General features: G+C 45.9%; 1 protein-coding gene across 1 annotated transcript in view; it reads left to right on the top strand.

The window, feature by feature from the left end:
• Nucleotides 1-11,803, top strand: part of COX10 (cytochrome c oxidase assembly factor heme A:farnesyltransferase COX10) — a 109,481-nt gene that overhangs the window by 86,285 nt on the left and 11,393 nt on the right. Inside the window, exon 6 of the mRNA XM_007462644.1 lies at nt 10,070-10,302. Coding sequence (XP_007462706.1) covers nt 10,070-10,302 — 233 coding nt within the window. The remainder of the gene's footprint in view (nt 1-10,069; nt 10,303-11,803) is intronic.

The following is an 11,803-nucleotide window of genomic DNA, read 5'->3' on the forward strand; positions in this document are numbered from 1 at the left end:
AGCCTCCCACATCTGCACCCTCATGTCCAAGTAGCTGCACGTGCATGCAGCTCCCAGGAGTCTCCAGAGCTGTAGGGATGGATAGTTTTATTTCCTAGCTTCATTTTTTATAAATTGTGTTTCATTAAAGCTTTTCAAAGACTCCTAACAATTCACTGACCCTAAGTTTATGTAAGTGAACAAAGTTGCTGTTTTTTTATAGATTCCTATACATTAAAAAGGGAGGGGGTCAGAATTAAACCATCTGGCTCAACCAGGAAAAAGGAAAAGTATGTGTCTCCCACCTAGGCAGGCCTAGGTGTTCCTGCCCGGGGCCTGGGGGTAATGGAGGAATTCTGTAGGTGGTCCCACCCTCAAGGATGTGAGAAAACACTGAGATTGGACCACTACACTAGAAACTTGGTTTTCATGCAGGAGATCGAACAATAGCTATCTTCTCTTTGAAAATTCCAGAGTCTTCATACAAATAACATATTCTTAATTTGAGCTGAATCGATGTAGCGTCATTCAAGAGGTAACCATTCACTTCCTCCCTGAGTTAGAAGGCTGAATCTGAGAGGTCAACAGCGGGCCAGTGTTCCTTTGAGTTTTTTTTTTTTTTTTTTTTTCCCCTAACCTATCTTTCCTATCTTCCCCCTAGATTAATAAGATTCTTCAGTCAGTTTTCAAAAACTCATTCAGCTCAGACCTGCTTTGTTTTCCTCCTTAAAGTTTTACTTAATGTAGTACCACAGTCCCCATATTTTGAATATAATCATGCCAGAAATACATACTTATTCTTGCATTTCTCTTAAACATGTTGTAAAATTTAATTTTTTCTTGAAGCAGGTTACCATCATTTCATATGTAACTGATAGTCTTTCAAAACTTGCTATAACTAATTTCCTTTTAAAGTATGTTTTGTGTCCTCATTGTCTTCACATATTCCTTAAATTCTAAATTTACATCAGTCCCCTGCTACCTTCCAGTATCTGTAACTTCAGACTTGTTCAGAAATAGAAAATTCCTAAATAAGGTTCTGAAGAGATATTTTCAAAACAGTTATTTGTGAACACTTTTCCCAAAAACTCAGGTCAGAGCTCAAATGTGGGATTTATGTAGGAAATTAAAGTTAAATTGGCTTGGTTTGATTAAGGTTTTGAGTTTTCTTTTGTTTTTGAAGAAAGGGAATTTCGTTTTACAATTTAAAAATCATTTATTCTGGATAAATGACCAAGAAGTATGAGATTCATTTTTGTCTAAACCAATTACCTGCAGAGCTGCTTAAAATATAAAGCCTTCTTGATTTAATATAACATTTCATAGACCTCTCTGACATACTACTTAAACAGAAAGGCCACATTTCTCCAGTAAATTATTTAAAAGTCAGGTAATTTAAATTACATTTAAGTGTAATAAGTAGGTATCATATTAAAGCTTGTATTTTCTCATTTGTTCCTAATTTCTATAGATTCCACTTTGATAGAGCTACTAAGGATTGGTCTTTAGTAAACAAAGAAATACTAGATTTTATGGGAGGAATAAATAATTCATAGAAATGTGTTGACAAATTCCCCTCCCACTCGTATCTCTTAGTTTCTTTCCACGGTAGCCTTGGCCAGGAAAGGCACAAGTAGAAAGACCTCACGCTGGTGCTCAGTAGAAAGACCTCTCAATTTAAAATGTAATTCAGTTTTGGATGTGAGTTTGGAAATAAATCATCATTCCACCCTCAGCATGAGCCGTGAACCTATTTGCATGAGTGAGTGAAGGGATACAAAAGAATTTTTTTTAGCTCAAGAAAATTGCTAGATCTTTTTCTGCCACCGTTCCCCGCCCCCATCAAGTAGTGCTGTTTTCCTTATTCACACATTTTTTTTTCTGTTTTATTGACAATGAGGAATGTTTTGCAGCAGCATCACACCCCGTTCCCCTGCTTTTCTGATCTTTCCTTTATAAATTCACTCCAGCAACATCCACTCGCAGAGATAACTCCTCGGTTCTTAATAAAAGCCATGACAGCTACTGTGGTAGACGTGTAAGCACACATTTTAAAAAACATGTTTGGGGGCTTCCCTGGTGGCACAGTGGTTAAGAATCCGCCTGCCAATGCAGGGGACACGGGTTCGTCCCCTGGTCCGGGAAGATCCCACATGCCACGGAGCAACTAAGCCCGCAACTAAGCCCGTGCACCACAACTCCTGAAGCCCGCACACCTAGACCCCGTGCTCCGCGACAAGAGAAGCCACGACAATGAGAAGCCCGCTCGCCGCAGAGAAAGCCCGCACACAGCAAAGAAGACGCAACGCAGCCAAAAATAAATAAATAAATAAATTTATTTAAAAAATGTTTTGCAGGTGATCAACCCAGTTTCTCCTGGTTCTGGTTTATTGTTTTGTAATTTGCTGTAATAAAATTAAATTCTTAATTTAAAGTTATAATTGGAGATAGAAATATTCTGCCATTTTAACTGTTATTATTAGAAACATGCTTCACAGCCATCATACATTTATAATTTATGATTAAGAACTGACATTCTTGAGTATATATACATGCGTTTTCATATTCTAGTATATATCCGTTACGTCTCTATAATTTTGAAAAAATAAATCAGGGGAAACAATTTATTGCAAGTTTATCAGCCTCTACCTCCAGCTCTATTTAAATAAGTCCTCGATTTAATAGCTCTGTTTCATATCACCTGTTCTTTTTCTTGTAGCTGATGTTGCAACTTGAGAGTTCATAGTACTTGTGTTTGTTTAACGTCTGTCTTCCTTTCTAGACTAAACTCTGCTCTCTGTCTTGTTCACGGCTGCTGTACCCACACCCAGTGTAGCGGCTGGCTGTGTAGGCAGTGAGAGATTTGAATGAATAATGAATGAACACCTTGAGTGAGCACTCTTAAGTGCTTTATTTACATTATTGCATTTAATTCATAAGGAATTCTATGGCGTAAGTGTCTCCCACTTCACAGATGAAGGAACTGAGGCCAGCAGGTTAAGTAATTTGCTCCAGGTCACATAGCTCCATGGGGTAAAACCCCTGCCTCCCCGTAGTCTTGTTACCGAGCCTTATGTGTAAGCCAGTTTGACTCGGGTTGCAATCTTGCCATCAAAAGCGTCCTAATACAACCCTTACTTTACAGTTGAGGAAACTAAGGACCAGAGAGGTTAAATAATTCGCCCACTTTTATATAGATAGTTTACATCAGAGTTCTCATGAGAGAACTCGGAACCACCTGATTCCTGTACAACATGCTTAGTTATGCCATATACAGAAACCAGAATGATAATATGAATAAAGAGTATCAAAGCATTTTCGGAAACATTTTTGTTGTGAAATGTTCCATGGGCACAATGGTAGAGAGAGCACACTGAACCCCAGGACACCCATCACCCAGAGTCAACAGTTATCAAGACTTTGCCACGCTTGCTTCATCCCGCCCTTTCAGTGGCCAAAACACGTTAAGCCACATGACTAGGTTAGATTCAAGGCCTTTGGAACAGAGTGGTTGAGGGATACAGCTGAGTTCCTGCATCAGCTGATGACAGATCTAGTTCACAGCGCTGAGTGCTTTCCACTGCAGTGACATTTATGTAAAGACAAGTGAAAGTGGGCGACTTACCAGGCCAGCACAGTCAGCACTGGAAGCAGAACAAGGGTGCAGCGTTCTGTCGGCTCAGCCTGCGTCAGCTTGGCCAGACGCAGGCCAGGTAGGACCAGCGTCACGTTGGTGATAGCGTAGCGGCGGGTCTCCAGATCACCTGGGTTCCTAACAAGTTCCCAGGTGATGCTGCTGTGACTGGTCCAAAGACCACGCTCACGAGAGAACCACAGGTGCAAAGGATCTGCCAGCAGGTCCCAGCGAGACCCTCTCCCTCGGGTCACCCCAGCCCAGGGAAACCCAAGGAAGCCTCCTGTTCGTCTTCCTTCTGGTCTTACCTCTAGAAATCAGGCCTCCGAGTACCACTTGAAGTGTGGATTAACTGCTAAGGAATTTAAGTGAGGAAGAAAAGATGTCAACAAACATTTTAAATAAAGAATAAATAAAGGGAGAAATAATGGGGGGCGGGGGGAGTGGGGTGCCTCTCCCCAGGTTTGGGATACTTTCCAAAACCCGTGAACAGGTAGACTAGGTGGGTTTTTTGATCAAGGGCTGAGCAGTATGATTAGAGGAAGAGTACACTGAGTAATTGACCTAAAACAACAAGAAATCAGTCTTTGACAGTATTGCCTTTCAGGTCTGAGATTTAGCTCTGAGCACATTTTATGAGATTAAGGCAGAGAATCATAGTTGTATAACCGAGATGAGAAAGGAGTGCGCTTTCCTAATCTTTTTCTGTATCAAAAATAGATCTATTTATTAAAACAGCTAAACTTAAGCAACTTTAATATCACCATGATATTTAAGGATTTCACGGTAAATCCAACTTGAAAAAATAACCCAGATACCACTTGATGTATTTCCTCTTTATTCTTGCTCGTCCTCTTCCTACTTCCAGCTTCAAAAAGAACCCTTCGCTTCTTTTACTGATGTATTTTCACTGTGTGCAAAGATTCTAACCAAAACCCTGTGGGTCACCCTTTGTTTACTTAACTTTATTCTGCCTTATTTGAAACAAGGCTTCTGTTAACTTCCAAACGTATGTAAAATGTGACAAAAATGATCAAAAAAGTCAACATAAAGGAGACATGGGAGAGACAAGGAGAGGCAAAAGCAGGAGCTAATAAATGGCGGTGCGATCGCCCTGGGGTCAGCCGAGGAAGGCCGCCTGGAGGAGCGGGCCCGGCCCTGCTGCCCTGCTTTTACCCACCGTGGGTTTGGGGGTCTGGAGGGTAGATTACGGCTACTGGCTACCTGAGTGCTGTTTCTCTCAACTGAGCATTTGATAAAAATGGTGCGGTGGGGTGATCGCAATTCATTTTCCTCAAAAGAACGCCTAATGCGGACCTCTCTCATGAGTGGAGTGAATGCTGGCCCTGCTGGCAGGCAGAGGGCTCCTTCTCAAAAGCAGATCTGATCGTTTCCTTCCCTGATTTAAGAAGCAGAGGGAGCTTCGTGGACTCTGCATCTGCCCAGAGACCTCCCCATGGCCCTCCCTACCTCTGCTCTCTGACCCCTCTGGCCCCCAAAGCACGCTGCCCCGCCCTTTGCCTGCCTCCCATCCGTCCGTCAGGGTTTGGCTTCAACATCCCCCGAACTTCCCGTGTCTGCTCCACCCCTCCGCCCACACCGGGTTCCTGCTCCCGGATGGCTCGCCCCTGACTTGACTGTTCCACCTGTTTCACTGCCGCCCACTGTGGGATAAGCGCCCCCAGCATGAGGACCATGTCTGTCTTGCTCACCCTGTTACATCCCAGGTCTGTCCTTTGTTTCAAAGAAATGGAGTGCTTCCCAGTCGTTTCCATGTCAGGGAACGCAGTAGGAAGTTAGGCCACGTGGGCAGTGGGGTGAACTGAAGGAGCTGTGAGCCCACAGGAGGCTGCTCCCAGCTGAAGACCCCAACCCCCCAGCCCCCTGCAACCCCCAGAAGTGAGAGTGTCAGTAAGTGGTATTAGACCAGTGCCCTCCACGTACCAGTTAGAGGGTGAATCCCGGGTCACCTGAATGAGACCGCGAGGAAACCCGAGTACAGGTCCTGGTTCCGAGTCTCAGTTTCTCATCTGTAAAATGGGGATAATACTATCTATCTCAGTAAACTTGTCTGACTTTGTTCATTTTTGTTTTGTTTTCAATGCCGCCGTGCTCAGTGTTGATACAGTTTCTGGGAATAGGCTTTCTCATATACTGCTGGTGGGAGTGTACACTAGTATAAACTCTCGAGTACAGGCTGGGGTTACAAGTCAAAACCCCTAAAAATGTTCATGTCATCTGACTCAGTGATCTGGGAACTTATCCTCAGAATGTATTATAATCAGAGCTGTGAACAACGACCTGTCTATGAGATATTCATCCCAACATTATTTCTAATTAAAAACTGGAAAAATGCTGTGTCCAGAAAGACATATTGATTGAATTAATTGCGGTATATCCACGGAATAGGCCGCTATGTAACTATTAATGATAATGGTGTGAAATAATTCTTAAATGCATAGGGAAATTATTAAGATATATTGAAAATAGAATAAGCAACAAAACCACAATTCATTGTGTTCTCAGTTTTTTGTTTTTGTTTTTTAAAGAGCCAAGCAAAGTAATTCTTTCTTTCTTCATGTTTGGCTGCATTGGGTCTTTGTTGCTGCACGTGGGCTTTCTCTAGTTGCGGCGAGCAGGGGCTGCTCTTCATTGCGGTGCGCGGGCTTCTCATTGTGGTGGCTTCTCTTGTTGCGGATCACGGGCTCTAGGCGCGCAGGCTTCAGTAGTTGTGGCGTGCAGGCTTCAGTAGTTGTGGCATGCGGGCTCTAGAGCACAGGCTCAGTAGTTGTGGCTCACGGGCTTAGTTGCTCTGTGCCATGTGGCCTCTTCCCGGACCAGGGCTCGAACCGGTGTCCCCTGCATTGGCAGGCAGATTCTTAACCACTGCACCACCAGGGAAGTCCCTGTTCTCAGTTATTTTTAAAGTAGTAGTAGGTTCTTATTAGTTATCTATTTTATATATAGTAGTGTGTATATGTCAATCCCAGTCTCCTGATTTACCCCTCCCCCGCTTGTGCCCTGGTAACTATAAGTTTGTTTTCTACATCTGTGACTATACATTCCACATATAAGTGATATATGTGATATAAGTGTTGTTTCACAACAGTGAAAGGCCCGCGTACCGCACAAAAAAAAGAAAAAAAAAGGCTAGAAAGCTATAAACCGTTGTTTCTTTGAAAAGCTAATTTAGGATATTTTGTGTGATTTTCTGTCCTTCCAAATTTTTGGAAATGAACATATGTTACTTTTATGGGGTTTTTCCCGCCCTCTCTCCCTCCTTTCCTCAAATGTAAGGGGGAAAGTAAGTACTTTTTAAATTTTATTTTATTTTATTTTATTTATTTATTTTTCAGTATGCGGGCCTCTCACTGTTGCGGCCTCTCCCGTTACGGAGCACAGGCTCTGGACGCGCAGGCTCAGCGGCCATGGCCCACGGACCCAGCCGCTCCGCGGCATGTGGGATCCTCCCGGACCGGGGCACGAACCCGTGTCCCCCCCATCGGCAGGTGGACTCTCAACCACTGCGCCACCAGAGAAGCCCTAATTTTATTTTATTTTTTGTTTCTTTGTTTGTTTGTTTGCGGTACGCAGACCTCCCACTGTTGTGGCCTCTCCCGTTGCGGAGCACAGGCTCCGGACGCGCAGGCTCAGCGGCCATGGCTCTCGCGCCCAGCCGCTCCGCGGCATGTGGGATCTTCCCGGACCGGGGCACGAACCCGTGTCCCCTGCATCGGCAGGCGGACTCTCAACCACTGCACCACCAGGGAAGCCCCTTAATTTTATTTTTAAAAAATTTTTATCGGAGGACAGTTGATTTACAATGTTTTGTTAGTTTCAGGTATACAGCAAAGTGAATCAGTTATTCATATACAACTATCCACTCTTTTTTTAGGTTGTTTTCCCATATAGGCCGTTACAGAGTATTGAGTAGAGGTCCCTGTGCTATACAGTAGGTTCTTATTAGTTATCTATTTTATATATAGTAGTGTGTATATGTCAATCCCAGTCTCCTGATTTACCCCTCCCCCACTTGTGCCCTGGTAACTATAAGTTTGTTTTCTACATCTGTGACTATACATTCCACATATAAGTGATATCATATGATATTTGTCTTTCTCTGTCGGACTTAACTTCACTCAGTATGACAATCTCTAGTTCCATCCATGTTGCTGCAAAGGGCATTATTTTGTTCTTTTTTATGGCTGAGTAACATTCCATTGTATATAAGTACCACATCTTTATCCATTCCTCTGTTGATAAACATATATGTTTATGAAAAATAAAGCACAGGAGTATGAATTTCACAGAATTAGTCATTGGGGCACTTTTACCCACAACATGAGCCGACCCCAGGCTCCTTGGACCAGGAAGGAAATGGGTTCCCTGAGTATCTGGGCTCTGAGAATGATCATTCCTACCAGGGTGGATGTCCTCATTTTTGTTTACATGGTTTGTCAACCTACCCAATTTTCATTCGTGCCCCTGAGCACGGATTTAAACACCAAACTTGAGTCTCATGATTTTCTGTGATTCCGACAAGGGTCAGAAACTAAACTTGCACGTAAAATCGCCTATCTCAATAAATTAAATTCACGCGCACTTTTGTAAAAGGGCTTTTTACAACACTAATACCTTTGAATCCAACTGACTTCCACAGTCCTTGGAGAAGGAGTGAACAGCCTTTTTTTTTCCCCACAAGGTCCAATTCAGGAAAAATAAAAATGTTTATGAGCCACATTTTTCTTCCACCCAAATAAAACTAGCTTTTCAGAGTCCCGTAGGGAAAAAAAAAATCTGTTCTTATAAGCTATAAAGTACCTGATTGAAAGAAGAACAGCAGTTACAATTTTTGCACTGCTTCTCAGCCATTTCAGTTCCACTTTCTGGACCAATGTGAGAGGTGACCCCAGGCGTCTTCCTCCCCGTGCCCCTGGAAAACTGTGTGTCTGCTCTATAGGGAAGCTAGGTGGTCCAGGTCACATGGTGTGTATCACATGGTGTTTATCCAGGTCACAGCAGAGAGAAATCTGCTTCAGTAGGTGTGAGGGAGAGAGAGGGGGCCGATAGCAGAGGGAGGGATGGGGAAGTCAAGCCTAGCTGGGTTTGGAGGGGATGGTCAGACCTTGGAGAAATGTGAACAAGGCCGTTGACGTGAGGATGTGGCTCGGTGGAGGGAGAAGGTGAAAGACAGACAGGGAGGGGATTACACAAGAGCAAAACTGGAGCATTTACCTTTAAAAGTGAGAGAGAAAATGGGAGGAAGAAGTCAAGATGAAGGTATCCATCACTCTTAGTAAGAGGGAAGGATGTCTGCTGAGGGGTTGGGGGCTCCCCCCCCCCCTGCCCCGCATCTTGTCTTTTCCTTGAGGGACAGGCAAGCAGTGTCAGGGACATGGCCGCACCCACACACATGCCTGCAGGGACGCGAGCCGGCCTCCCTAAAACCAGAGCCCCCTTGGAGCTGTACCCATGACGCCTGCGTCCCCGTGGGCACGTGCTGGGGCCTGCGAGTGAGCCGTGGCTTCTCCAAGGAGGAGACAGGCTCAAGCGCCCTCCTTAGGTTTCTTCAGGGGAGGAAAGAAACATGCAGATGGGCAGGGACTAGTGGATGCAGTTTATCCACACTTTCGAAAAGCCTTTCACAAGAGGCCCCAGGAAGTCCACTGTATAAAGCAGGCTCTGTTGAGAACCAGGCTTGTGGTCATCTTTAGTGCTGTAGACTTTTATCTGACAATTTACGTATAGGGCGTTGTGCCACCTCTTTTGAAAGCTGTGTGTCCATAAACCACGGTCCAGCAGGGCAGCACGATCACCACGGGCAGCCCCTGGTGTCTCATTGGTGGCACAGAGCTGGTGCCGTGCTGAGCCTGTAATTTATTACACATAGTGGTACTCAGACACACTGTCCTTATGCATTAGTACTAACTGGGTGATATTTTTAAATAAAGAATAAGTAATTGGACAGAACTGCTTCCAGAAGTAAGATACTGGTTTTTGCCCAAATCCTAAATCCTGGGTTCCGAAGGGTTCATCTGTCACGATCACTTAACTTCCCACCAGCTGTGCAACAGAACCGTGTGCAAAGCAGGTGCTGTGTCGGGCAGCCCTCACATCAGCCCTGGGAGGAGGGGTCGGTCACTGCTGCTCAGATGAGGACAGGGAGGCCGGGACATCCCGCGGCCTGGGAGGTGGGGCAGGGCCTCCTGTTGAATCCGGACCTCAGCGGCCTCCACTCTCTTCACTTCATTAGTCCCGGCTGGCAAAGCCAGGAGGAGCAGCCCGAGCTCCTACAAACCAGTCCCTCCTCATTGTAAATGTCATCCAGAGGATGTCCTGGTTCAGGGCAGAAGCCAGGCCAGCACCGCCCCCCAGCTTGCTTCCCTGTACCTGTGCCCCACGTCGTGATTGCCTGGAGCTGAAAGTGACGGACCTGTGTCCCCTGCTCTCTTCCAGCCCGTTGCTAGCTGTGTCCTTTGCCACTTGCTGTGCCGTTCCGGGAGTTGCCCTTCTGACCTGGGGTGTAAACCCACTCACGGGAGCTCTGGGGCTCTTCAACATTTTCCTGTACACCTGCTGCTACACCCCGCTCAAGAGGATCAGCATTGCCAACACATGGGTGGGAGCCGTCGTGGGGGCCATCCCTCCCCTCATGGGCTGGACCGCGGCCACGGGCAGCCTGGATGCTGGTGAGTGTCTCAGTGTCTCTCCACAGACCCGGGGCCTGGGTGCTGGCCCCGTGAGCTCAGGGGCTCTTCCATGCGCTAACATCGCTGGTCAGAGGCCACTTCCTTCCCTGAGCTGCGGTACTTGGTGGTAGATGCCATTCTATTCGGTACCAATCCTTTGGCAAGTGTGCGGCTGTGGCCGTCGGAATATCGAGTGTAGAGCTGCAGGGAGACCGTGTCAGCTTGGCTTCCGGGTGAACAGATGCTCTCACCAGTAGGGAAGGGCTGAGAGAAAACAAAGGGCAACAGGTAGAATGAGAAGAAAGCACCTGAAAGTCAGGAGCCAAGGCAGGCCTGGTGCTGTGTGGGGTCGGTCCTGATCCTGGAGGGGGTGTCAGGGCCGGCCCGGGCACAGCGGATGCTCATCAGCAGGCCTCCTGCACCAGCTCTTCACTCCCCCAGAACCAGACTATTTTCCCCTCTTAGGAGAGGACAGACTGTTTTCATTAGTTTCTAATTTATTTTTATATGATTTGCTTACATTTTTCATGCTGTCTACAATAAAACCATTGAAACATTCCTCCAGTTTTTTGGCTGGGATGTCACAAGTAAATTTGTGGGGTGAAAATAGCTCCTTTTTACCATCTGTAAGGGAAGTTTCACAGTCTAATTAGTCAAGTAATTATTGTTTTTCACCGACGCTTAGGAAGGAAGTGGTGAGGTTTCCTGCAATATATGTAAGTACATATTTTTCACATGAGCGATCAAAAGGCTGTTGACCATAAACCGTTGCCCTAGAAGCCACGTTTCTGAAACGTTTTCGTAAAAGCTCTTACGCTCCCATTTGGAAGCTTACAAAGGTGATTGCACCTTTACCAGGATTGTCTCTTACAATGGCTTTAATATCCTGTAAATGTTGGCGTTTCATGAATCTGCGAATATAATATTCTGAAACATATGTGCCCATTTGTTCTGTGATGAGCCTGAAGCCAGTCTCCTGCGAGCGGGAGACGGCGTCAGCCCATCAGTGAAGGGCTTGGCCCTGGGGGAGGGGGCTTGGGTTTGGGGCGCGCCCGCCCTTAGCTGGCTGCCCTTCAGAACCAAACTTGACCTCCTTACTCGGTGTCTCCTCACCTCCCACCTGGGACTGGAAAGACGCTTCTCATGGAGCTGTTGTGAGGATTTGCTGACTTGTTATTAAATCTCCCTCAATCATAAAGCTGGTGTTAATTAGTACAGATGAAGGAAGGTCGTGAGATTTGATTCATTGGCAGAGTCTGAGCGGTTCCCGATTGTTCCCTGGTCGTTGTTTTGGGACAGGGAGATGCCTCCTGGCTTAGGGGGAAAGCACTGTGTCCATCAACGCTCTGTGTCTTGGGTGAGGGAAGTGGGAGGGAAAGCAGGGCTCTGGCATCCCTGGACCAGATGACGAATGCGCTCCCGCCCCCATCCCCCACCCCCGGTTTTCAGTTGTAAATTTAAAGAGCCCACCTGGGCACTGCCAAACCTCCTGGTCAGATTC

Source organism: Lipotes vexillifer, unplaced genomic scaffold (assembly GCF_000442215.2).
Source record: "Lipotes vexillifer unplaced genomic scaffold, Lipotes_vexillifer_v1.1 scaffold982, whole genome shotgun sequence".
Taxonomy (NCBI): domain Eukaryota; kingdom Metazoa; phylum Chordata; class Mammalia; order Artiodactyla; family Lipotidae; genus Lipotes; species Lipotes vexillifer.